At 45.4% G+C, this 27,820-nt stretch overlaps 1 protein-coding gene across 4 annotated transcripts; it reads left to right on the top strand.

Annotated features, from left to right (window-relative positions):
* Positions 1 to 26,740, top strand: ash1l (ash1 (absent, small, or homeotic)-like (Drosophila)). Of its 4 annotated transcripts, none has more exons than XM_015973554.3 (27): positions 1 to 136; positions 991 to 1,103; positions 3,535 to 4,339; positions 5,032 to 9,397; positions 12,107 to 12,776; positions 12,876 to 13,055; positions 13,129 to 13,223; positions 13,482 to 13,555; positions 13,645 to 13,690; positions 13,770 to 13,878; positions 14,000 to 14,206; positions 14,296 to 14,442; positions 16,627 to 16,735; positions 16,999 to 17,148; positions 17,337 to 17,404; positions 17,538 to 17,704; positions 17,774 to 17,926; positions 18,124 to 18,178; positions 18,473 to 18,605; positions 22,820 to 23,089; positions 23,357 to 23,443; positions 23,528 to 23,618; positions 23,831 to 23,969; positions 24,071 to 24,243; positions 24,369 to 24,544; positions 24,861 to 25,326; positions 26,424 to 26,740. In XM_015973554.3, exons 3-27 carry the CDS (start codon positions 3,743 to 3,745, stop codon positions 26,513 to 26,515), a joined length of 8,820 nt encoding a protein of 2,939 aa, XP_015829040.3. In that variant the 5' UTR covers positions 1 to 136; positions 991 to 1,103; positions 3,535 to 3,742; the 3' UTR covers positions 26,516 to 26,740. The 4 variants fall into 4 exon arrangements, with proteins under 4 accessions (XP_015829040.3, XP_054601067.2, XP_015829041.3 ...); XM_054745092.2 differs by having other exon boundaries at positions 19 to 193; XM_015973555.3 differs by having other exon boundaries at positions 19 to 193; positions 24,369 to 24,535.
* The last annotated feature ends 1,080 nt before the right edge of the window (positions 26,741 to 27,820 follow it).

Raw genomic sequence — 27,820 nt, forward strand, 5'->3', positions numbered from 1 at the left:
GCACAGACACAGTAGCTGAGCAGACATGGAGGCCCGATTACCGAGAGAGGCCCGTGCTGACACATCCAGGCCTAGCTAACGGCGAGTCGCTGTGGATTTCAGAGCATCTCTGGAGATATTACGGATACCAGTTGCTGTAAGGAAGAACGATTTAAGCCGCAAGGAAGAAGAAATAGAGGGAGATCCATTTCAGGTCTCTGTTGATTCAACGCAGCCGCCATTTTGTTGACAGTTTGTGTTATTTTAATAACCTACACGGCGCTGCGTCTGCTATTTTCTATCACGGGCGTATAAAGGGGCTCTTTTTTTCTGAAATCTGTGTCCGTGTGGATGCGGTTGTGGTTTTGCGTTTGAAACCGCGTTAGAACCTTTTTTTTCCCTGTTTTAGCTCACTTGCATCGCTAGCCGTCGTAGCTGAGACGTAGTAACACGAGTGCCTACGAGAATGTGACGGTGGATATGTACATCACTTTTCTGAATTGTGACAAATGTTTTCGTTTAACACAAATTTCCCTAAAGTTGTAGACATTTGCGAGATATTTCTTGCTGTAAGAAAGTTTAATTTCCTGTTCTGTTTGTCGAAATTAGCTTAAATCGTCTGCCAGAGCCATTAAATGCACGAGCTCTTATTGGAAGGTTGGTAGCAGCCAGTTAGCTAATAACCAAACCTTTCATATTGTTGTAGTTATTTTTAATAGAAAGTGAACATTTTTTTGCCTCTTAAGTATATTTAAAATCCTCGCTTCGGAGGGATGCTTTGCCCCATTTGGCGCTCCTCCTCCATCACGGCAACTTTGTTTTGTAGGCAGGCAATCAGTTTCAAATGTTGCTAGCTAGATTTATTGTCTAAACATTACAGATTTCTCGTGTGGGGCTATTTCGAAAACGTATTTCAGATGATCAGTTTCAATTGTTGCTCTTGATGTTCGGCAGCTCAGTCAAACAGAACATGACCCAGATCTGACCGCCTCGTGTGTTTTGGTATTTCAGCAGTTGGGACGATTTCAATATAAATGACAAATAATGTGGCCACAACGTTGATAAACATGAAGACAGGACACAGCCGAATAATGTGAACACCGTTTCTGGACATATTTTCAGAGGTGAGTCTAAATAATTTGTATTTAAATTTGATTGCTTGCTTTTGTTTTGTTTGCCAGTGAAGCAGATCCTCGGGCATGCTACTGTTTACGCAAAAGGAAATCTCCAAAAATTATTTGGATGAAACGGAGGAGTGCGAGTTTGTGTTTCTGGTTATGACTAAACGATGTTTTGAAATGAATTAAGGACGATCGGTTGGTCTCCCGAGAGGCAGTGTTGACTGTACAGGACACCAAATGCAGATTAAACTAATTTGGCTCAGTCGGTTAATTGCTGCGTCTCTTTTTGTGTTCTTTGCATAAGATACCGGAAATCGTGATAAATGAAACCTGAAGACACGCGCGTTGTTATTAATAAGCAATGATCAACGCCAGTGCGCAGCTGCAGAATATGCATGCAGTGCGTCTGACTGACACCTGTCACATCGTTGTTTTGTTTATCCTAGCTTGATTTTCATCATCTCACGATCCGTTGGTTTTAAATAGCAATTTAAAAAGGAGGTGGTTCAAAACAGTCGGTGGTCGGGAAGGAATTAGGGTGGTTTTTGCTTCTGGTTTGTTTAGTAAAAACCCTGGAAATGACAGGGAGCTCAATGGGGCTGACGCCAGCCCTCGTGTGGGTGCAGAGGGGGGTGGCTAGGTGGGATCGTATGGCTGTGGCCAAAGGGGAAATCAGCATTTCTCAACAACGTGTGCAAAAAGCTAGCAGGGAGGGTGGGAGCTAGAGTAGAAAAGAAATGGGAGGGGGCGCGGGAAGTTGTTTACTACGTTCAACCATGCTCTGCCTCTTTTTTTATGGTTGATCCGATCTGATTTTCCTGGTGTGCATAGGACTCTTTCATGCATCGTTCTGCTTTAATTCCTGGTTGTGAAAGAGCCACAGTAGTCACCAGGTTGACTAATCTCAGTCCTATAAACTAGCAGTGTTGTTATTGCTTAGTATTGCAGTGTGACTAGTTACGAACGTTTCGGTTGTTTTATTCTAACGGCTTTTGTAAATACGAAAGTACTTCAGCGCCAGACTGGGCAAGCCACTGATGCGAAGGAGCGATTCAGCTGGTGGCGCTTTATTCATACCAGTAAAACCAGCAGCAACTGACATGGTTTAGAAATGTTTGACAAGCTCTTTTTAAAGACTTGTGCCAGTTGGCTTTCAAAGAGTCCGGCCACTACTGGGGCATATTTTTACCGTCAGTCAGCTCATATCGCAGCAAGTGTTCTGAATGAAAGAACGAGAGCATTTGTCATCGTGTAAGCAGGATGCAGGGAATGTATTAAGTCGGGTGGGTGATGGGTGAAATGTGTTTTTGATTAAAGTTAGAGCACAGCAAATTCAGTTTGTGTGCCTTTACTGGTGGCTTCCAAGTTTGCGAAATAAGGGAGAAGGAGTACAAAAAATACACAGAAGAGAGCACAGAGATTGATGGAGTGTTAAAGAAAAGGGGGAGGCGTGATCTAAGTGTGGTATGTGTAGAAAGGGGGAGTCTTGACATTTTGAGGGGGAAAAGGAGTAATTAAAGTAAACTCTGAAAGGTGGGAGTCAGAACTTCCCTCTGTGGTTCAGCAGAATGTGTACATACCTGCAGAAGACCTTAGACATGAAATATACATTATGTTTCTCCTGCTGTGATGATTTACTAATGTGATCTGACTTTCCTGAGGCTCATTTAGATACACACTTGGTGATCTCCACTAATGTAGACTGCAAGAAAACCATTGGCACGTTGATGCTTAATCACGCACTCTCAGCTGCTGCTGTTTGAAGCTGGGAAAGGCGGACCGATGGTCTGGGTAGTCCCAGAGGACCTGATGTGCTGAGGTCACAGTTCTGAATTGCCTCCAAATGACTTCACAAAGAGAAAGCACCTGCTTGGGGGCGAATCGGCATTAAATCACTCAGTGGCTATGGGGAGCTGTAGACAGCTTCATTGAACTGGGCCGTCCTCTACGGAGCACAATTAGGAAGCTTTCTGCTGTCTGTTGCTTTGCTAAGGCAGGGTAGGAGCAGTTAGCCTCCGTCACAACCACCAGTGTGCTTGAGTGGCTGCTCATTTGGTATCCTTCCCTGTAACACCTCTAAAGAAGTGCTGTGGGATTAAGCATTGACTCAGGTCCACGTGGGGTTTGTAAATGGCAGGTGGTCGAATCCGAGGCTCTGTGTCTAATGATGCGTTTCTCAGGTAGCAGAGCCTTAGCTGTGCAAGTGGGTCGTGTATTAATGTAGGCTGTGGGAAAGGCTCGCTGTAAAAAGTAACAGAGACGAGACAAAGGTCAGTCTCTAACCGACTTGATGATTGAAGGATTTTCCCTGTTTCAGCTTTACACCAATTTATTTTAATGATTCTCAAAACGTTATAATCTGTGTTGGTTTGACTAATGTGGAATTTGTTTCTACCCTCCCTTTTCTGCTTTCTTCGTGTCTCCACACGTATAGCTGAAGGACGGAGAAAGAGGGCTGGACAGCTGAGAACAGAGAGGAGCTGCTTCAGAACAAGGAGGGCTTCACTTTCCCCGTTATCCCCTCTCCCTTTTCCTCCCCCTTCATCCCTATCCCACCCCTAAACATAAAAAACTCTACCTGAAATCCACTTCCTCCTTCCCCCCCCCCCCAAAAAAACGCTCCAGAATCCCCTAAAGTTTTGATGGATCCGAAGGTTCAGGGGAGAGTTGCAACTCCACCCCCACTTCTCTCTTGTGCGCCCACCGGGGAGCGAGAGAAGGAGGGAGGGGGTGGAAAGAAGGAAGAAGAGGATGAAAAGAACCGGGACAGAGAAAAGGAGGGAGCTGCTGCCGCCCCTGCTAGCGGAGGTGGGCCAGGAGGTGCCGGAGGTGACCAATTTCAGTTTTCCATCAACGAAAGCAGTTTGTCTGAAGGCAACGTCAAGCTGAAGATCGGCCTTCAAGCAAAACGCATGAAGAAACCCCCAAAGATCTTGGAGAATTATGTGTGCCGACCAGCCTTTAAAGCCACTGTGAGGCACACCGCTCGTGGAGGAGGGGCTAATGCTCGTGGAAACCGTGCAGGGGCTACGGTTGACGGTCCACGCGGTCCGAACCAGGCTCCTTCACAAGGCCGGGAAAAGGAGAGGGAGAAGAGTCCGAGTGTGAACAAACCACCAGCCACATCTTCATCTGCTAATTCCGCTAAAACTCCTTCACCTCCTTGTGCTGCTCCATCACCTAGCATAGCTAAAACCCCTCCCCCCTCCCAGGTAAATGGGACTGCCCCAGCAAAAAGGGTAAGGACGAAGAGCTTTCTCCGTGTTTTAATTTTAAAGTTTGTTTATTTTGTTTAGATTCCCGTTTTCACAGAAGCTAACCATCAGTTTTGACCAGCAGCATGTTGGCTAAATTGTCATTTTTGCCTGCAAACCTCCATTCATCTTTCGTTCTCCAGTTAAATATATTCAGTCATCGGCGAGGGAGGGGTCCACTACAAAGCTGCCCCAGTAATTACTGTGTTAGTGCACAAATAAAGGGCAGGCATAAATTGTTCTTTAGCTTTCTTTGTTTTCTCTTTTGGCCTGCCTCTATTTATCACGCATGGCCCTCTCCAGTCTCCTCTGTCTGTGTCGTCTATCCTCTGCCTGGCCATGTCCTCTCCACCCCCCCATCCCTGCATGACCCCTCTTACTAGCTCTCCCTCTCTGTCCCCAATCTGACCTCGTCTAAAACTCCTCTCCCCCTTCCTGTGATTGCTCGTGCAGCAGTGGCAGCAGGTTGAAAGTTTTATCAATGAACTGAAATTCACGTGAAAGTACAAACCTTGGCTTTTGATTTGTTGTTCGGTTTTATTTGTATGTTTAATCGATGCAGAATTTCTTTATTTTTCTTTGACAAATAGCTTGTTTCAGTCATTACCTTCCATAAGAGCTAAAAAAATCAAATCCTTTTTATTTGTTAATCACTTCATTATTATTTTCTTCCACAGGGCCAACCAAAGATGGATTGCAAGCCTGATTCAAAGTCTGATTCAAAATCAGCAACTACCGCATCTGAGAGACCCCTTAACCTTCACCGCCCCCCACCAGACAGCAAGACTCATTCCTCTGGGAAGAAAACACCAACTCCCCAAACCAACCCACGGATATCTTCCCCATCTTCTTCGCCACTACCTGCGTCAAAAGAACCAATTTTCGATGGCGCTAAACCTCCTCAGTACTCTTTAAGCACAGAAGGTCAGAAAGACCAGGACAAGAGTGTCCAGAGTTGGGGGGCGCCCACGGTAACTGAGAAATTAGCACAGCTTATAGCAACTTGCCCTCCATCGAAGACCCCTAAGCCAACGAAACCCATGAAAACGGATCCTGTTCCTCCTCCTGCGAGCTCGGGCTTCATGGCTCCTACAGCCAAGCAACGCGACCGAGCTATGGCCAACAGGAACACATATTCAAGAATGTTGCACCTTTCTCCTCCACCTCCTGTGTCAAGACCACCTGGTCGTCCTTACGGTTCTAGGAACAAAGAGAGCGTTTGCGAAAATGTGTCCGCCCTGATGCAAGTAAGGAAGGAGGACTCGGATTGTGTTGGAAAGGCTATTATTAGCAGCAGCCCTGCATTCACTTACAACTGTCTGGCAGCGTTGTCAAAGGAGAGCAACGCTGAGAACAGCGGTGGTGTTCTTTCTAAGACACAGTCATGTCCTGCTCACGGCTCGCCACACACCACATCTTCATCGTCTTGCCCCGTTTCGTCGTCCTCCACCGTCTCGGCTGATCAGAGGACGGTTGGTGCAGGGAGTCACCGGGGCTCTCCCGTTCCCTCACAAGGACACCACGCTCCAGACCCCCAAGCTCTGGCTGAGGAAAGTGGTGCCGGTAAGAAGGTGCAAGACGAAAACCCCAGAGATTTAAGCAAGTGCCCTCCTTCAGCAGGAACAGGAAAATCAGAGGGGAGAGACAAGGGAGCAAGTCATCAATCGCAGCGCCTCGAGAGGGTGGGGGGCTCTAGTCCCAGTAAACCCAGCCCCAGCAGAGATGGCAGTAAACCCAGTCGAAGCAGCAGTCCTCCTGCGCCTGTTAGACAGCGGGCCCCTTCTTCGTGTGAGCCAGATGATGATGATGACGACGATGACGACGATGAAGAAGACCCACACACACCTCTAAGAGATGATTCTCCTGATTCATCCCTAGACTCACCTGATGAGCAGGACAGTAAACCCCTTAAAAAGCGTCGAGGAAAGAAACCACGCTGGTCCCATGTTATGAGCACAACGCAGAGTCAACGATTTCATCAGGACAGCCTCTTCAATGAAAGCAAAACCAGCCCGGCTTCACCAGCAGGATTACAGATGCCATTGCCACCTGTTAAAAGACCTGTAGGTAGGCCACCAAATCCTAATAAGGTTAGACCAAATCCTCTGCCTCAAAGCTCTGTGTCGCAGCTTTTCCCTCTTCAGCCTAGGAAAAGAGGGAGGCCAAAGTCTAAAATGCCCAGACTCGATGCCCCAGCTCCTGGGAACTCCTCTAATAAGCTGGTCTCCTCTAAGGTCTTTTCATCTTTGTTGAAGTCCAAGGAAGAGCAGGACCCACCTGTTCTTCACCCAGAGGTGGACTTGGACCCTCCTAAGCCCATGCCTCGAAAACGTGGCCGCCCCAAGCGCCTTCCTCCCACTCTACCGCAGGAAGGTCAGCCTCCTACACTAGCTCCCGAAGAAGAAGACATGGGAGACAAACACTTTCACAGCAAAGGAAATGGACAGCTTATCATGAAAACTATTATTGGCAAGCTCAATAAGATGAAAAGTGTGAAGCGTAAGCGAATTTTGAGTCAAATCCTCTTGGGTCCAAGAACCGAAGAAACTCCTAAAAGCAGCGCCAGTGGAGTGGCGAGTTCTGTGGAGTCCACAACTCGGTCTTTATCCTCTCTAGCTGCTTCCTTTGGGGGGAAATTAGGGCCACAAATTAATGTCAGTAAAAAGGGAACGATATACATGGGTAAGAGAAGAGGCCGTAAACCAAAAGCCACAGCCAGTTTCTTGGGTACATCATCATCACCAGAGCCCTTTCTGTCTCCAAACACCACCTCTCCTCTTCATCACTATCAGTCCCAGCAGCATCAGCTTTCGTCTGAGGTCTTTCCTTCTCCCTCCCTCTCCCAGTCCAGTGGGGGCCACAGTCCGATCAGTGATGCCAGCTTTGTGGAGCCTGGCTCTGTGCACTTTTCAGGGCTCTCTCACTATTCTAGTTCTCATCACAGGCACAACGCCTTCTCCTTCCCTCCCCCGACCTTTTCCGCCCCTAATAAAGTCCTAGGCTCTGCTTCGTTGTCTATGGCCAGGGCAGCATCCCAGAAAAAGTCGTCTTACCGTGGGTACCCGCTCCATCACCATCATTACCGGCAGCACTATCATTATCATAAGCTCTCGCCTCCCAGGCCGCGCCATCCCACCTCCCCTGCTCCTCTCAGTGAGCTGAAAGAAGCCACTCCATCACCGGTCAGTGAGTCGCACAGTGAGGAGACGGTTCCCAGCGACAGTGGCATAGGAACGGACAATAACAGCACATCTGACCGTGGAGAGAAAGCTGGAGGCACTGGTGGCTTAGGTGGAATGGGGATGCCAACTGGAATGGGCAGTGGATTGCTAATGCCAGGTGTCATGAGTTCTGCAATGGCTCCAGGAATGGGCCTTAATTCCAGAGGCAGACGTCGGCATGCTCCTCTGCTCATGGAACATCCCTCTGCTTCTCCGTCACCCCATCGGACAAGGGTGTCGCCTGACCCCCGGAGACCTCACCCGGCGGCTCCAGCTTCGTCCTTATTGGGCCACAAGGAGAAACACAAGCACAAGTGTAAACGCCGCGGCCATGGATGCCCCAGCTACGACAAGTTAAAGAGACAGAAGAGGAAACGAAAGAAGAAGTACTTGCAGATGCGGTCTAGACGGCTTGACCCCGACTTTCTGGCCGAACTTGATGAAATAATAGTGATGCTGAGTGAAATACGAATATCGCACCACGCCACGGGGCATCGGCTTGGTGGTGGAATAGCGATAGCACCGGGAACAAGTAGAATGCCAGGGCTTGGGAACAGAGCTAGCAGTGGAATGGGGGGTTCGAGTGGTCCTCCTCCTCATCACTATGTTCACAGGGACCTCCTGCCTACAATTTTCAGGGTTAATTTTGGCAGGTTTTACTCTCATCCCGCATATTCCTGCGACCCATTGCACTATGTTCGTAAACCAGACATAAAGAAGAAACGTGGACGGCCTCCTAAACTGAGAGAGTCCATGTCTGAGGTCCCTTTTGTACCTGGACTTGGATTCCCACTCTCGAGTGGAGGATTCTACCACCCATCCTATGGAGTTCCTTACTCGTCTGGGCCTCTGGGATTGGGATACTACAGAGGCTATCCTCCAGCAAGCGCCCTGTATCCTCACCCACACCATCAGTCCCCTCACTCAGCCCCATCTCACCACTCTCACCACTCACCGTCTTTCCCTCCACCTCCTCCCGCGTCGTACATGCATCACCACCATCCCTCACATCTTCTGCTAAATCCCTCAAAATTTCACAAGAAAAAGCATAAGCTACTCAGGCAGGAGTACCTAGGAGGAGGAAGGTCCCCCGTCCTGTTCCCACCAATGTCCTCTGAGCTTTCTTTCAACTGGCACCATAAACACAAGCACAGGCACAAGCACAGAGACCGCTGCTCTGAGGAAGACAGGGAGGAAGCAGCAAGGAGTGGATCAGGAAGCCGGGCTGGTGGAGGAGTTTCTGACAAAGGAGCTTCAAGTAAAGGAGTCGGTTTGGGAATGGCGGAGTCGTTACAGAGGTGCCGCTTTGGAAGAGACGCCCCCAGCACTGCTGCCAGCAAGCAAACTGCTACCACCTCTGCCAACTCGCCGTCTTCTTCCTCATCCTCATCTGCAGAAAGATACAAGCGCAAAGAGAGCTCTCTGTCCTGCCTAGGGCCTTCTAGGCTTACACTGGACAGCAGCTCAAAGGGCCATCATCCAGTTGCATCCTGGTTCAGGATGAGTGGTTCTGAAGCTGACTACTCTCAGCTTTCACGGAGTCATGTGGCCCCTGGCCAGAGCTCGTTCTCAGATGGAAGAGCGGGAGATCCGAGAGGCTGTTCAGACAGCGAGGACGAGGAACCTCTCACTCCTACGGAGGAAGTGGAAACTCACAAATCTCCAAATCTTACAAATCTCTTCGCCTCGGCGCTCACCCGTACATCACTGAAGGGCGGCAGAGGCAGAAAAGGCGCGGCGGTCCCAGAGAGCTCTAACTTCACTCACATGGATCAGCCAACGAGGAAGGACCGCTCTGCATCAGCAGAGAGGAGAGAGTTGGGTAAGTTCTACCAGAGTGCCGTCTGAACGTCGAACACTTTTAGATCAGTAAATGTTACTGAACCAGTTGTGTATCGTACGTTTTCCTCCGTAAACGTTATGATGCAGCTGTGTTATGAATTCTTTGTTTGGCTAATATTTAAGCTAACTGTGGCCAAGGTATCTGCGGGTCCTTAAAAAGTCTTAAAAAGTCCTAAATTTACTTTTCCAAATTTAAGGCCTTGAAAATCCTTAAAAATGACAAATAATCCTTAAATACAGTTTCCAAATGTCTTAAATTACCAAAGACCCAATAAACTAGATTAGTATATTTCTGACATTTTCGTGAATTTCTAGTTAGTGTTCAGCATTTTTTGTGTGTGATGTTGGCAAAAGCGGAACCGTACACATTCAGTTGGTTGTGAGAGGGGGCCATTTTTAGATGAGCACATTAGCTGGTTAAGCTAGTGGGAGCTTGCGCCATGGAGAAGTGCAAGTTTAATGGTAACTGGATGGCTAATCCCACGTTCGCGTGGTTAATGTTCACGTGGTTAGCACCGGTTCCAGGCAATAGCTGGAAATTATAGCTTAAATAAAATTTAAAAAAATTGCTTAAATTTGGTCAAAGTGGTCTTAAAAAAGGTCTTAAAAAGTCTTAAATTTGGCTCCCTTAAACCTGCAGATACCCTGTGTGGTACAGATTGAGCATGAACTCCTAGCTTGTGAATTTAGCTGCGTTTTTTTCTCCTAACACTGCCATACGGCGCAGCAAGTGGGCTCTAAAGCGTCGTTTGATCTCCACACATGGACACACGTGTGTTGGGAGATGGTGCTGTGGTTAGCACTGGAACCATTCATACCTCAGTTGTGGCTACAACAAACAATGCTGATGATTAACAAGTTCCGCCTCCGTTTAGTTTGTCCTCCATCTGAAAATAAAACCGATAGCAAAAGCAGGAAAAAAAGGAAAGATGCAGCAACATATTCTCTTCCTGTACGCTCAGACATTTGGGAACTCTTACTAACGTTTCCCGTCTTGGCAGAGAGGCTTGTGTGATTACTTTAAGTGACTTTTCTCTGAGGTTAGAGGGCCACAGTTGATGCAGCATTTTTGCCGTGTCTCATCTTACCAGAGGGGTGGAATGTTTTTGTTAGTGTGGTATATTTAGGTCTTCTCCTTCAAAAGCCCACAATGTGAGGCCCAGTTTTATCCAGCAGTGTGCCGCCCAGCACCTGGACCCAGTTAATGTTGCTGATGTAAGACTCTGCAGCAGTCTGGCTTCATCTGCGCGACTCTGTTAGGGAATAAGTGATGCTTTGTACGTGAGCAATCGTAAAATGGGCATTAATGAGAATAGTCAAACATTTGTGTCGATTGGTTGTAAAAAGGTCTCGTTAAAGCAATGTGCTGCAGTTCAAATCAGGCAAAGTAATCCTGGATTACAGCACAAGACTCGGGGTCGAGCGGCGGCCACGGGCGGCAAGGTGACGGCGGAGAGTGAGGAAATGCTGGCACATGAGCCCAGCAGGAAGTGACAGAAACGGATACGTTGACGCTGACAGAGGAGAAAGTCGATCCTGACGTGGGGGAAAGAGAAGTGTTGTTGCCTTGTTGTTTGCAACATATCGGAAGGGAATAAAAATCTGTTGCACAGTTTGAATTTTGAGACGTAGCTGTCATCTTTGAGCCACTGCTTTGGAGCCACCGTTTAAAACAAAGCCTTGTTGAGCGTGCCATTGAACACATTTGGTTTTTATCGTAAAATGTTGTTTTGTTCTCATTTACATGTTGCATTGTGTAGAAACAAAGCAGTAAAATATTTATGTAGGCGGAGACTAAACCTGTTACTGCAGCTCTGTTATCGCTAGACTGTAATCGGCTCTATTTGGCTGAGAGGTTTTACTTCTTATATTAGCAGGTAAAATCATGGAAGAGGGTTTTTTTTTTACCAGTATTGTTATTTATTATTATGTATTCTGTCAGATTATGATAAAACGGTTTATTTTTTAAATAACCCACCCAGAGTCGGAACCTTTTAAACATTTTGGTAAATTTCACCCGCCTCACCACCTAAATTCTGAAAGCCGCTGAATTTTTACCTTCAGTTGTGATTTCTTTTCTTTTTAAGGAGTTCTCTGACCTGAATGCAGTTTGAAGCTTAACCTGCATCAGTAATTGTCTGAATTGCTTAAGGCATCACTTTATTTTGTTACTCATCAGCCCGGCGGTGCGTTTCCTTTTTGTTCCGATGCATGTGGAGCACTGAAGTGATTGCAGGAGGGTTGGGCTAAGTTTACGGTGCATATTTGTCACCTCGTCAGATTTCCGTCACTACCAAAGCAACAGGTGATAATTGGCACAAGGCACATGATTAATCAGTTAATGACGTGTTGCGTCTGTAAAAGGAGCTTTTGACCCCATTGTGGATATCTAATGATCCCTTTGCAATTTCCTGTTGGCTTAGGAAATGGTGTTCCGACTTTTTATTAACTTAAAATTCGTTTAAATGTGGGGCTTTAGTTTAAAAGTGCTGCGTACGTGTAAACTTTGGATTGAAAATGTACCAAATGATGACATTTTCAGGATAAAGAGGCACTAGATGAAGCACAAGATTTAAAGAAAGATTATTTATCATCGAGTATAAATGATAAAAGAGGGATAAAGCATTTTTCTAGAATGTTCTGCCCTTTTTTAATATTTAGATCTAATTTGATTGTTTCGTTCCTTCAGGGTCATCAGGTATTCAGACGAGAGGTGTCACCCTCCCGATGTCCGACGGATTCGAAGGATCTTTGCACCGTCGGCAGCTGCACCACCACCCACCGTCTCTGTTTCACTCCCACGGCTCTCCTTCTTCCTCCTGCCTCACTCCCTCTCAGGACTTTTGCCTGGACTCCTTGTCCCACCACTCCCATCGGGGACAGCCATCCAAACACCGTCTGCATCACGTCAACAAAATCCTGCGTGCCAAAAAGCTGCAGAGGCAGGCTCGCACAGGAAACAACATGGTGAAGAAGAGGGGCCCAGGACGTCCCAGGAAATACCCCCTCCCATCGCCGCCGCCCTCCCCGCCCCCTGCTGTTGAGCTGAATCAGATCCGGCACAGGGATGACGGCGGAGAGCGGCTAGTGGGACGAAGAGGGTTAGGTGGCGACACGGTCAAGGCTGCTATTGAGACGGTAGTCCAGTGCCAGCGTCGAAAAGGTCAAAAGAGGAAGCTCTGTGAGGATGAAGAAGAGGAGGAGGAGAAGGAGGTCGAGGAGGAGGAGGAGGAGGAGGAGGGAGACACTGAGGAGCAGTTGTCTGACAGAGAGGAGAACCAGGGTAACCCGGCAGCGAGGTCCAGAACGGGGACAATCCGAAGCTGGCCTACAGAGGAAGAACATCAGCACTTTCAGAGGTCAGCAACACTTTTACTTTACTTTAGCTCTTCTAGTCCTTTCCCAGCTTGCCCCTGAGTCCAGCTGATACATAAAACCTACCTGTGGTTTTATTTTAGCTCAGTGGAAAGCAAGCCAGTCGGTCCAGGTTCTCCAGAACCCCCAAGGCCCGACACCAAGGAACAAGCTGCAGCTGCGCCCATGCCCATAACCAACCAGCGGGAGAAGAGAGCAGCCAGGCCTCCTAAGAAGAAGTTTCAGAAAGCAGGACTTTACTCTGATGTGTACAAGACTGCAGAGTGAGTCCTACAGACACATAAATACCATCCGGGTTTCTAGAACTGTTCTAACGCTCCTTCTCCTGCTCTGCAGCCCCCGCAGCCAGCTTCTGCAGCTAAAGAAGGAGAAGCTGGAGTACATACCAGGGGAGCATGAATACGGGCTGTTTCCTGCTCCCATACATGTTGGTGAGTGTGAATGTTAAAGATCTGTAGTTTTTTTTTTTAATAGTTTTAGACGTTTATGAATTGTAAAGTTTTTATTTAAGTCAGCCATTTTTCTTTATGTTGAGGTGAGACATGCCGGTGCGCAGAAAGATTAAACACAATCCAGATGTAGGAAAGTTCTCTACATGTAGATGTAGTTGTGATTTTCATGTTTTTTTAATGTATTTATTTTTAAATCATTTAAACTTATAAAAAGTTTGATCTGCTGTGTTTTTACAGGGAAGTACCTGAGACAGAAACGCATAGATTTCCAGTTGCCTTACGACATCTTATGGTTGTGGAAACACGATCAGGTAGTCAAGATTATCGAACCTTTCTTTTAATTTTAACGTTGTCGTTTTGGTTGATTTATTAAAGTTAGTATTTATTTTTCCCCTCTTAGCTTCACAAGAGACCTGACGTCCCTCTTTATAAAAAGATCCGATCAAGTGAGTACCTAACGGGTCTTCATTTGCAGAAACGGAAATGAAGGTGTGAAAACAGTATTTTCCTGTTTGTGCGTCACAGATGTGTACGTAGACGTGAAGCCGCTCTCCGGTTATGAAACGACTACCTGCAGCTGTAGACGTCCCGAGAGCGTGGCTGAGAAAGGCTGCCTGGACGACTGTCTGAACAGGTAACTAACCCTTTGTGCTGGTCTGTTATTAGCAGATGTATTTTGATCATCAGCAGCCTTGGTTTAGTCGTCGATGTTAAAAATATCAGTCTGATGTGACCTTTTTATGTAAATGTCCCAGGATGAGCTTTGCTGAGTGCTCTCCCAGTACCTGCCCGTGCGTTGATAAGTGTGACAACCAGCACATCCAGAGGCACGAGTGGGTCCAGTGTCTGGAGCGATTTCGAGCTGAAGGAAAGGGCTGGGGCATCCGCACCAAGGAGTCTCTCCGCTCTGGACAGTTCATCATCGAATACCTGGGAGAAGTGGTCAGCGAGCAGGAGTTCAGGTGATTTTCTTTCCCCCGTATTGTGTTTATTTTAGAATTGAAAGCTTGTGGTTTTAATCTCCCTCTGCTTTGTATCGGTTCTGTTTCAGGAACCGAATGATGCAGCAGTACTTCTCCCACAGCGGCCACTACTGTCTGAACCTGGACAGCGGGATGGTGATCGACAGCTACCGAATGGGCAACGAGGCACGCTTCATAAACCACAGCTGCGAGCCCAACTGTGAGATGCAGAAGTGGTGGGTGTCATGCTAGCTTGTGGTTTAAGGTGGTTTGGGCTTGCAATCACTGAAGAAACATTCCCAGTTGTGGACAAAAACAGGAGCCGTGGCCTCAGGATGTTACGGATAACCAGTTCTGCCACATCTGTTTTTATCTACAGAGCGGTTTTCTTAGCATCACAGTTTAATCGCCAGTTTGTGTTTAAAAGCTAGTTAGCCTGATTAGTTACCAGGGTGCTTCCAAAGTAGTTCCAGCTTCATATTTGAACTTTTATGTTTTCTAAATTACTTCAATCCCGGCTTTCCACCAGATGCGTAATTTAAGCATCACAAACGTCCATAAAGCACAAACCGCATCTAATAGTCACCGTTCTAGTCGATGGGTGTGTTTTCTCCAGCTGCGAAGCGGTGCTTCTTGGATGTGTCGCTCCACTGAAAAACAGAACAGAAGCCACAGACCTTTTGGATGCATGTTTCTCCTTGCTAGTTATTGCGTGAACTGCCAAATTCACTTGTGATCTTGCTGAAACATCTTGTCTGAAACGCTCCAGGTGGAAAGCCCGAGTAACACCTAACATTATCAAACTGGACCACTTTACCCATTGTTCTGTTTTCTCGCACGACTGATGAGTCGGTTAAACCTTTTTGCTGTTTGTTTTTTCTCTTCTGCAAGAAACAGATAAGTTACTTTTAACACCTCCAAAAGTCCCTCTGTGCCATTTTCACAAGTTACAGAATTTTATTTAGGATGCCAATTCTGAGCAAATATTTATGCTTTTATGCAAATCAGTAAGATCTCATGAGATTAGCTAAAGCTGAAAGCTAAAGTTATTTAAGTAGCTACACTGTAAACGAGCTTTATTTCCTCCCCTAGTTTGGATAGCGCTCCAGATGGCTTTCCAGGGAAATGAGACGTCTCTACCTGGAAACCCCAGCCCTCCTAATGTGTTAGTGTTGTGGTAATCTGATGAGGTTACCTCGGATCTCGCCTCTGCTCCCTGAGCTAAATGGCTTTAAGTTGCTTGCGCCCTGTCAAAACAGCTCATTGGATTTCCAAGAGTGTTGTTCACAGCGCGCCTGAATTACCCGCATTTGGAGATTCGTCCGGGCAGACCTCGCTTTCTGGATTTGATTGTGACCTCCAGCAGTTCTCTGCTCCAACAAGGACCAATACATAATCTAGGGCAGCAGGCTGTGTGTGTGTGTGTGTGTTGTAGTAATTTTGAATGGCTCAGCCGAGAAAGAATAAAAAAAATCCTCCCACAAAGACTGATGAGTCATTCATCTTGTCACAGAAGAGAGATTGTGTGCACCATGGCCTTAGATACAGGGAAAGTGCTTGAAAACAAAGTGCTGAACCAGCGTTTTGCCCCTGTAGAAGGAATAAATTATCAAATAGAACGGAGAGCTTTCTTCTTAGAAGAATAGTGAAAAGCTGAGATGCTGTTTTATTTGTGAAGAAGGGAAAACATGAAGAAATACTTTTGGTTTCCGTTAACTCATTCACTGCCAGCGTTTTTCACCGTTTTTACTGTTTTTTTTAAGAGTCACAGAATGTTGTGCGCTAGCATGATGTTGACGCCAAAACAGCCAAAACAAAGAGGAGACTCGCCTCTTACATCAGGAAGAATCCGTGTGTTTCGAGCGTTATCCGTTCTTTCATAATCCGTTGTCGAATTGTGATCGGCAGACGCTTTTCCGGTTCGTGCCTCACTTTTTTTTACAGGAACGGTCCAAAACGATCTCCAAACACATGGATGTGTTGCTTCCTGATCATGTGATCTGTGATGTATACGGATGAAGATCGGCTTCAGGGCTGAGATGTTTGTTCTCTCAGCGCGGGGGCTCGTTCCGACGCTCAAACAGTAAAAAATGCAAATGACGACTTCAGTCGTCATTGGCAGTGAATGAGTTAATAATTGAAATTAGAGACCTGGACTTGACTTACATACACTCTCAATTATTACAACATAATAAAGCAAATAAGAAATGAGGAAAAATTGAATAATTTTCAACATTCTTAGTTTAAGTTTGAATACTGATCAGAATGTTTTTCTTACAAAAGGGCCAGAAGTTCTGTTCTTCGTAAATCTTTATATAGGAAATGCTTAAACCAATCAGCCAAACCTCTAACAACAAAACAACAGGTCCAAAGTTATTTGTGATTTTCTTTTAAAACCTCCTTTTGCTTCTGTTTTGCAGGTCGGTGAACGGGGTGTACCGGATCGGCCTCTTTGCTCTGAAGGACATCAGCAGCGGCACTGAGCTCACCTACGATTACAACTTTCATTCCTTCAACACGGAGGAGCAGGTGAGGACCAAACCTGTTTCTGTCACACAGAAGGTGCTGCTGTGCTCCACTTTCTGTTGATCAACACTTAAAATACTTTTTTATTTATTTATTATTTTTAATTTAAAAAGGATCCCAGTAGACTTTTAATGAAATAGCGTGAAGCACAACGGCACCAAATAATTCCAATCAACTTCCTCTGAATGTCAACACTTGTAATTTCTGGACCTAAACACTGATCATCTGAGTTCTGTTGGTTTGGTCTTGTTTCCTTTACTCTGCAGCAAGTGTGCAAGTGCGGCTCAGAGAGCTGCCGGGGCATCATCGGAGGGAAGAGTCAGCGCATTAACGGTCTGCCTGGAAAGACGGGAGGGACTCGGCGGTTGGGTCGGCTCAAGGAAAAAAGGAAGTCAAAACACCAGCTTAAAAAGAGAGTGAGTCATTCGTGTAAATAAAGGCAGCGAGAGGTTCGAGTCACCTGTTACAGCTGGATTAGACGATGGTTTATAGTCAAGTTTAAAGAGAAAATCAGGATATTACTTGATTGATGTTTCTGATTTTTTTAGAGGATTTTTTTGGGGGGGGGGTAACTTGATTTTAATGCAAATTATTTCAAATTTAGGAGGAGGAGTCAAGTGACAGCAGCAAGTTTTATCCACATCTCATGAAGCCCATGTCCAACAGAGAGAGGTAAATACACACGAGAGGAAAGAAATCTGTTTAATGCTCATGGTAATGACTCCTGTCATCAAATCCAGCTAAGCCTTTCGAGCAAAAAGTGGTGAAACATCTTTAAAAGATCAAAATTTTCTGCCGTCATCAGAAACTTTGTGCTAAAGCACCGAGTTTTCCTTCTACGGAACTGGGAGAAGATGAGGGAGAAGCAGGAGCTGCAGAAGAGAGAGGGCGAACGAGAGCGCGACGCCGGCAGCCTCTCCATGTATGCCCGCTGGGGAGGAGTCATCAGAGATGATGGCAACATCAAGTCAGGTGAGTCTGCAGGTAACGAGTCATAAAAAACACTTTTTTCTAGTGTCTTAACTCTCTCTCTTTCACCAGACGTGTTCCTGACACAGTTTTCAGCTCTGCAGACGTCACGCTCGGTACGCACACGGAGACTCGCAGCCGCCGAGGAAAACACGGAAGTCACACGCACTGCACGCCTCGCGCACATCTTCAAGGAGATTTGTGACATGATCACCAGCTACAAGGGTTAGTGGCGTGACTCACCGGTTCCTCGGAGAGTAAATAGTCCATCTTTGAGGTTTGATGGGTTAGAACCATGAAAAAAAGGGATTTAATCGACTCTGACAAGAAGAAAAGTACTTTTTCATTGAAACGATCTTTATTCTGATCTATTTTAGCTTTTAAAACAGATGTGTGAGTGTCAGCGTGTCATCTTGTTTCAGACTCATCTGGTCAGATCCTGGCTGCTCCGTTGGTGAACCTCCCATCCAGGAAGAGGTTAGAGCACAACTCCTCATTTTTTGTTTCTGTTTCCCAAACAGCAGTGCTACTTTATCTAGTGTTTGTGTACAACACCCACACAGAGTAACAGTTTTATCTTCCACCACACATTTGAGCCGTGACGGCCCGCATTTATGTTAATCAGCTTGAATCAAAACAAAAACAGCTCTCTGTGTTCTTCTAAAAACACAGATTTGGTTCATCGTTGCTTTTGCTTTAATCTCATAATAACTCTTGCGTTAATAGACCACACCGAAGCTGAATAATGCTGTTGTGTTGGTGCATCAACAGGAATAGTCAGTACTACGAGAAGGTGTCCGACCCTTTAGACCTGAGCACCATCGAGAAGCAGATCCTCACCGGACATTACAAGACCGTGGAAGCGTTCGACACCGATATGCTCAAAGTGTTTCGCAACGCAGAGGTAAGGGATGCACTCAGTTGCTGCTAGTAGTATTCTTTTGTTGTTGTTTTTTTGTTTATTGTTACATGCTGCTTTTGCAAGTTTCATTCATAAAATAAAAATATGAATCTCTTTAAGCTTGGTTTATGCTTGACACATTCACTTTCCGCGCGGTGATGCGGCTCGCGGCTGGAACGCGCTTCACAACTCGCAGCGTTTATGGTTCACGCGGCTCGTCTCTGCGGTGAGCCAATATTCTCCCAAACTGTAGGGGGCAGCATGGAGCTCTACGGCATGCATCCAACACTACACCATAGTAGAAGTAGAAATGACTGTTTACAACATGGTATTTCAGCATTTTTAACAGCGTCCTCGTCTTTTCCGACAGTGCGAGCTATTTCTCTCCAAGAATTATTAACAACATGTTGATCACGGTGATCTCTGAGAGCTGAATCATATAAATGTCTGCATTTACGAACCTCTGCCATACTAGTTCTTGCCGGTCCGCCATGTTTTTCCGCATCCGACCGTCCGCGTGGTTAGAAATTTTCCTAGGTGCACGTTGCGGAAATTTTGGGCCGTGCGGAGACGCGGTGGAGGGGCGTGGTTGTTAAAATGACGCAATTTTGCCGTGCGGACCTCGCGGACGCGTCAAGCATAAACCAACCTTAACTAATGATCATTTTGATAATTGACTAGTCACCAGTCAATCTGGCGTTTAGTCTAGTAATCAGATCATGTGTAAACTCTTGCTAATCGTGCTAGCATGTAGCTGCTCTAATATAAGCAGAGATGTGGCATCAACGAGTCATCTCCATGTCGTGTTTTTGTTCTGCTCAGCAACAAAACCAGGTGATTTCAATCAGCACAGTGAACGAACTTGGTTCAGTTGCTGAGCAGAACCAAAACGACATGGAGATGACTTGTTGGTGCCACAATTTCCCGTCCCTGAATATAAGCAGTCTGGACGTTTGCTTGCTGGGGTGTGCATGCTGTTGCCTCGGTAAAAAACAATGGCACACCCAGAAGATTTAAAACCTAATGAAATGAAAGGTTAGGGCGTCACTAGGGCTGAACGATTTTAGGAAAAGATTCAACTGGGATTCTTCTAGAAGAAATTGGGATTTCAGTTCAGTTGACGATTTTTTTCAAATGAAGGTTAAACAGATTATTCACATTATGATATATAATAATATAGTTATACCATAAAACATTCAAAGCTATCATTATTTTATCTCCTGTTATCTTTTTAATCTTTGTTTTATTTTTAATGTGCAGCAACTTGTGATTTTTATCTAGGTAGGCGTTTTATATAAACATGTTCTTCTGCTTGTTCTTTAATGTAGCAAGGAGGAAAACTGAAGGTAAAAACGGCTTTCAAATATATTTAATAACAAAAATGCACCCAGAGGTTTCCCTGCATTATTTACCAAGGCGGGATGCCTGGAGGTTTTTCTGTGCTGTCTGTTTTCTCGTTAAACACCGCTCACACCAAACTCTGACATGTTGCTTGTTTAAAAAAAATCATGCGTCATCAGAAAGATTCAAACCATTTTTTAAAAAACAAGAAGTGCGCGACTGCACACTTAAGCTGACGGAGAAGTACAAATCAGCCTCTAGTGTTATTGTGGCGAGTCCCGTTCCGCTGCTGGAGAGGTCTCTGTTCCTCATTCACTCACGGTGCTGAGAGGCACAAACGGCCACAGCCATTATTATTATAATTAGAGTTACGTAAGGAAATAAAAAACGGGGAAAATAACCAAAATGTGCTTCTCAACAATTGGGCTCAGCTCTGGTACCCCCCTCCCCTCCTCGGCGCTTGCTGCTGCCACCTCAACACACAAGGAAACCCAGAATGTCTACAAGTTGATGCAACAGATCCTGGGTCAGTCAGGAGCACTACAAATAAACCGCAGCTTTGACGATCACGTTATCGCCTCGTCTGAAGTCGCACTTTCGGTCCACAAACGATAGATCCTTCAGCCCTAGGCGACCCACTAAATTGGTCCACGTGGGAACTCGAGAAGCGTTTAGCCTTAAAAAAAAAATAAAACCAGTGCCAAACATGTCTAGAGACGGAAACGGAGCAGACTGAACGTCTCGCTGAAAAGGTCTGACGATATAAAACGTTAATACACCTGTGACTGAGGAAATTACAGGAAACATGAGTTTAGAGGTGGTGACTGCACGGAGAAGTGGAGGGCAAATTTGTCTCTACGTCTCTGCTGTCCTGGTGGAAGATTGCTTCATAACGCTAACACGCCGGCAGAGAAATATAAAAGGAAAACACCTCTGTCTAGTGTTGTCAAAAAAATTGATACCTAGATATAAATCGATGCTAAAAGTGGTATCTAAATTAGATATTCCATCCCTGTGGTATCGGTATGATGGACTATTATACACAGCCTTCTTCAAGTACACCGACACGCACGACAGCCAGATGCCGTAAAGCAGCCTCCGCCTCCCAGACAAACAGAAGAAGAAGACGCCGCATGGCTACATTGCAATTTCCCACGCGAGTTGTCTCCGATCCAAGTTTTGTCTGCCAAATAAATAAACAAAAACATAAACAGCGAATTTGGGAGGCGCTTCACAGCCCAACTTAATTAACATACCAAGTCCGACACGTAGTTGTATATTCACGCTTATGTGCTTAAAGGAAACTCCCGTTTATTGCAACCCGGACTTAATTTCTAGCATGCAGTACGTTTGTTTACTCACGCTGACAACTTTGGTGCTACTTGGATTCCCCGGGGTATTTAGATCCATCGGCGAATCGCCATCAGTGTTTATCCATATAACGGGTACGGACGGGCACCCATGGTGCAGCCTCGAAATAAGACATTATCTGCACCAAAACATCTTCATGTCGAAAGGTTTTCTTAGGAATCATTAACGTGATTCCCCTGTTCGTTTGGAGCGGGTCTGGGATTTCTAGGCGTGAACAGACTAGCCGCGGCTAATCTAACCGGCGCTTTTAATGACGTCACTGCCGTGCGCCAATCTGTTTTTATTAAGATTACCGGTAGATGTACCTTTGTCCTACTGTGGAGAAATTTGTTTTCTCCCTTTATTGACCAACAGAGTTGTTCAAAAGTACAGAACAAAACATATGGCATTACATCTTATGACAAAAATGCACCTTAAGCAGAGTTTAAGCAGCAAAACATCACTCTGCAAATAGTGTATATATAGTGAGACAATTCATGATTTAAAGTGTTAACTTTCGCCAGTTTTTGTATGCACGTTTTAAAAAATGCCGATACTTGAAAGGTTTAAGCACTTTACACACTTAATTCTTAACATTTAATTTTTGCAATATAAACTGAGAAATGTTATTTTTTGAATAAACTTGTTTAATAAATTGGTGTTTTCAAATAGTATCAAAATCGAGTATCGAGTTTTTTCCCCCAGTATCGAATCGAGTTTGAAATGTTAGTATCGTGACAACTCTAATACTGTCAGTACAGAGGTACCTGTTTTCTGGTACCATCAATACGTGTGTGAGCTCAAACTTGCTGACGGAGAAGTATAAACTAGACTTAAGGAGTGTGATCCCCCTGTAGTTCCCCCTGGCATCCTCCCCCACCATCAAAGCCAACTTACCACTAGGTAGTCGTCAGCTGACCGCTCCGCCCCCGTCTTCGTCCCAGTGTCCAAGACATGGATCAGATGAGAGGACCATGGAGATTAGTAATATTAGAAATATAAAAATAAACAACGGTGGGTCAGAATCTGTCAATCCCTTCTGCATAATTTCAGATTTTCAGCGCCCGCTTACCGTAAACACTAATCACAATGACTGTTGGGGGTAGCGCCGTTCCTCCTGCCTGACACAAATGCTCCTCCCAAATGGATTTATCTTCTCGCCTGCTCATCCTCCTCTACACACACTCCATAGGTCCCTTATGATTTACATCTGCATAGCCTTTCTGGTTAAACAAGTGCCACTTGAAAAGCCTTTGGGGTGATTTATTCTTCCACTCAAAGGATGTTGAAGTGGATAAAATTGAATCACTTTTTCTCAACAAGTCTCTTTTTGTTCGTTTGAAAAAGAAAAGTGAGAAGGATGTGAGTTATTATCAACCGATGGGAGCCTTGACAGCTTTTTCAGGAATATTCGGTCAGTTTTTGATACATTTCTCTGTCGCTGACCTTTGTCTTGCAAGAGCACGCGTCACTAACTTTTTTTTATAAATTAATTTTTTAAAGCATAATTTCTGCTCTCTCAACAGAAATATTACGGTAAGAAGTCGTCTGTGGGCAGGGACGTCTGCCGGCTGCGTAAAGCTTACTACAGCGCTCGCCACGAAGCTGCGGTCCAGATCGATGAGATTGTGGGTGAGACGGTCAGCGAAGCGGACAGCTCTGACTCGCAGGAGCGCGACCTTCACCACCACCACGGAGGGGGGCCGGGCTCTCACGACAAGGACGACGACGTCATCCGTTGCATCTGTGGAATGTACAAAGACGAAGGCCTGATGATCCAGTGTGAAAAGTGCTTGGTGTGTAGCTGCTGTGGTAGCTTCAGTAAAAATAATCGGAAAAAATATTTATGATGCTTTATTCTGGTGGGTTTTACCGGCTTTAGTGGTCATTTTTCCTGCCCCCTTACCTAGAAGTTTCTTAATTAGATTTTCCAAGGAGACTGAGACGTTGGTTCTTTGTGATTGTTTCTAATTTTTAGATATTAAGAAGATTTGTAATGTTGGAGCAGATGATCCCACTGGCCTGTAACCTGTCATGAATATTAATAATTGTTTTGATTGTAGGTGTGGCAGCACTGTGACTGCATGCGGCTGGAGACCGAAGTGGAGCACTATCTGTGTGAGCAGTGTGACCCTCGGCCTGTAGACAGGGTAGGTGTATTCTTTTGAAAAATGACTGTTGTGTAGATCCAGTTTACCACTTTCTTCTCATTTTCCATGTTGTCGCCACTGCAGGAAGTTCCCATGATACCCCAGCCCAGCTATGCACAGGCAGGCTCCATCTACTACATCTGTCTACTTAGAGACGACCTGCTGCTACACCAAGGTATGCAAAAAAAAACAAGTATGAGGTCATAGCACCTTAAAACGTCCAGTTTCTGTTAAGACACTCAGCTTCCTGACCATCTTTATGTTGGTTTAACTGCTGTCTTAGTGGTTTAAGTCGGTCTTAACTCACCTTTCTGTTAAGGTTGGTTTATCCTGGTCAGGCTAGGTTCTTGCAGAAGTAACCTGTGTGTGTGTGTGTGGGGCTCACAGGTGCTTGTGTGTATCTGATGAGAGACAGCAGACGCTCACCTGAAGGCCAGCCCGTTAGGCAGTCTTACCGCCTGCTTCCTCACGTCAACAGAGACAAACTCGACATCTTCCGAATTGAGAAACTTTGGAAGAATGAGAAGTAAGTTTGAACGTTGTAACGTCCCTCATGAAGGAGACCTATTTGGGGGACGAATCCATCTGATTTTTATCTTTTCTTCTTCTTTTTTTTTTTTTTTAAAGGGGTGAGCGGTTTGTTTTTGGTCATCACTACTTCCGTCCTCATGAGACGCACCACTCTCCATCCCGGCGTTTCTACCAGAACGAGTTGTTCCGCATGCCCCTGTATGAGATCATCCCTCTGGAGGCGGTGGTGGCAACGTGCTGCGTCCTCGATCTTTACACTTACTGCAAAGGTGAAAGGAAGCTGCTGCTTGTTTGATTCTCTCCTCAAAGCGGAGAATGCTTGTAACGACGTACCTGCAGCAGGAGTGCTGTCGGAGTTAAGATTCCATCGTTTAAACGCGTATTCTTCCTGCAGGCCGGCCGAAGGGTGTGAAGGAGCAGGACGTGTACATCTGTGATTACCGCTTGGACAAGTCAGCCCACCTGTTCTACAAGATCCACCGGAACCGCTACCCAGTCTGCACCAAGCCATATGCCTTCAACCACTTCCCAAAGCGCCTGACGCCGAAAAGAGACTTCTCGGTGAGAAAAGTGGGTTCCAGACGGAGCGGGCTGATCTCCTGGTGTCTGCTTCTCCTTTAACACAAACAGAAACAACCAAACAACAGCTCTTGATCATTTTCACGCCGTTTATGTAGCCTGAAACAAATGAGAAGAACCGCACATCCTCATTTATTGGTTTCTTTTTACCTGAAGGGACAATACAATGAAAAACCTGGTTTGTAAAAAGTTTTATTTTTGACAGATTAAAGCTAGGCTTCAGGGTGTTTATGTGATTATCCGTTAGCTAAAGGCCCGTTAAGCCTGTCAGAAACGTAATCTGCGTGTGTTTTTGACGTTCTCACAGCCTCATTACGTTCCCGACAACTACAAGCGGAACGGCGGCCGATCAGCCTGGAAGAGCGAACGGTCCAAAGATGCATCCGGCTGCGAGGACGACGGCTCTTCCTGCGAGCGGGGCGAGGACTTCCCACCTGACGAAGAAGATGGAAGAGGAGCAGAGGAGGACTTAGACATGGAGGATCCTGAGCTTCTGTCGGCCAAACCCAAACGGGGCAGAAGAGGAGGAGACGACGAGGATGAAGATGAGGAGGAAGGACTTGTGGCAGAGGTGCGCAAGGGACTTGAGGAAAGCTCCACAGAGAGGATGGGAGAGATGCTTGAAATTCCATCATCTTCAGCCTCCTCCCCTCTACATCACCCAGCTCTGAGCAGGAGAGAGGTCCAGAGGGAACGGCTCAACAAGATCCTCCTGGATCTGCTGCACAGAACTCCCAACAAGAATGGAGAGGGAGTCGGAATGAAGCAGGGGGGTAGGTCCTAGAAGTTTCTACTGCTTTTCTGCATGAAATGGTTGGATTTATGCTGTTTGATATGTGAGTGTTAATTAAAAAGCATCGGGTTTGAGGAAAACCTTTAGAGCAGCGGCAGAAACGTGTTTGAGGCGGTTTTTGTTGATGATTCCTAAAGAGCACACGCATCAGGAAACGTGAAATCATTTTAAGTAAAAACACAAACTTGTGGAATTTGTTGAGTAGTTTGTTCCAAATCAGGGTATCCGCAGGTCCTTAAAAAGTCTTAAATTTGCTTTTCCAAATTTAAGGCCTTAAAAATCCCTAAAAACGACAAATAATCGTTAAATACAGTTTCCAAAGGTTTTAAATGACCAAAGACCCAATAAGCAAGATATTTTTATTTCTATAAAAATTTTGTGAATTTCTAGTTGGTGTTCAGCATTTTTTGTGTACGATGTTGGCGTAAGCGGAACCGTACACATTCAGTTGGTTGTGAAAGGGGGCTATTTTTAGATGAGCACATTAGCTGGTTAAGCTAGTGGGAGCTTGCGCCATGGGGAAGTGCAAGTGTAATGGTAACTGGATGGCTAATCCCACGTTCGCGACGTGGTTAGCACCGGTTCCAGGCAATAGCTGGAAATTATAGCTTAAATGAAATTTTAAAAAATTGCTTAAATTTGGTCAAAGTGGTCTTAAAAAAGTTCTTAAAAAGTCTTAAATTTGGCTCCCTTAAACCTGCAGATACCCTGAAAATAAACAGTGATGGCACTTGATTCAGATGTTTCTCTTCTTGATTTGAATTCACATTTAAAAGCACACCTACGCTGCAAAGATTGTGCAGAGAGTTGCTTTCATGTGGTTTATTTTACTACAGTCTACCCAGCGTTACAAATTATATTATTTGGTTTTCTGCATCAGAGAGCCACGTCTCTGTTTTTGTTGTTAACAGCTGGCAGTGCTGGGAAATCTCTCCCTTTTATTAAGTGTTGGCAGGATTTTCACGGACTGATTCCAGCCTCTATAAACTCCAGCTCCCCCACAATCCTGCACAACCTCGCAATTGTACTTTTACGTAAAATGACTGTGCGTTAACTTTGTGCTCTCTCTCCTTCCAGCTGTTGATGTCTCCTATCTCCTAGAGGAGGGGGCAGGGCGACGGTTACGACGAAGGACGCTTGGATTTGGAGAGTTTGTTGGCAGAAAATAAACGTTCCGACGCTCATTTCCACCACACCGCCTTTCACTGTTTTCTAAAATGAAGGGAGACGAGCATTGTTGTTCATCCTGCCGTTATGCAATGCTTCCCTGGAGGGACGGCCTATTCTAGCTGACCTCTTGAGAAGGTGGAAGGAGGTTTAGAAATGCTGCCGAGTCCCAGAAAGTTTCAGCTCTTCAGGAGTTCTGCGGGAGAGAGCTGACCCAGTCTTCTTGTTTATTTAAGCTTCATGCAACAACCATATAGGAGATGAAAGAAAAAACAACCCAGAACCCATGCACTTAAATGCATCGAACACTGCAAACATGGGTATTCCACTAGAAGGCACCAGAACTGAAACAAGCGGTACTAAATAGGGAACGGTTGCTTCTCTTGTTTGTTTAGTTTCAGTGTAAATGCAGAAACACTTGTTCTCCTTACTGGGATTTAGCTGCAATGACTTAATGTAACAGACGATGGGAGCTGGTGGAAAACGTCATAGGAGAGATGTTAGCATTTGATCAGTGATGCTGCGCTTTAGAGAGAGAGAGAGAGAGAACAACTGCACTTTTGGTACCATGGATGTTGTGAAGCTCTGTAAAGTATCTAATGAAACACACTACCACTCTCACAGTATTGGCTGCAGTCCGAAAAAAACAAGTTTAAAAAGTTCATTATTGATATTTTTCCTGTTATACTGTAGTAACTCATTTAGGAACAAAGACCTGTGGGAGGGGGTTGGTTTCCGCTTTTGTTAAGTGTCTTGTTATTATTTTTACTCACCCGTGAGGCCGACCTCTTCTCCCCTCTTTTAGACGCAACACGATTCACCAGCTAAACTAAATCAGGCCAGGATGAGGCGAGCGGCTTTAACTGTAGCGCCTTACTCAGCCTCGCGTACGTGTGTGTGAGTGTGTATGCATGTACACTTCTAGTGTGTCTGCCAGATTTTGTGAAAATATACCTTTTAAAAAAAAAATTAAGGGCTCGATGGCAATTAACAGTTTTAAGAAAACTATGGAAAACAATACCTAACATGAAATGTATCGTGACGGTCATATTTTCTTATATTCTGTGGGCTGGGCGGGGCAGCATATACTGTATATTTGATCCCTTCTTTAATTTGTGGGTGGGTTGGTTGGACTATGTCCCTGGTTGCCATGGAGAATGTTTATTATTTTTGTTTTGTTTTGTTTTATGGTGGTGTTTGATGAGATTTTGATGGTTCCCTAAATGGCTCTGCTAAAACGGGACAGGATGCAATGTCCCATTGTGATTAACTGACAGATGTGATGAGAACGAGAAAATGGGAAGCTG

This window comes from Nothobranchius furzeri, chromosome 19 (genome assembly GCF_043380555.1).
Source record: "Nothobranchius furzeri strain GRZ-AD chromosome 19, NfurGRZ-RIMD1, whole genome shotgun sequence".
Taxonomy (NCBI): Eukaryota; Metazoa; Chordata; class Actinopteri; order Cyprinodontiformes; family Nothobranchiidae; genus Nothobranchius; species Nothobranchius furzeri.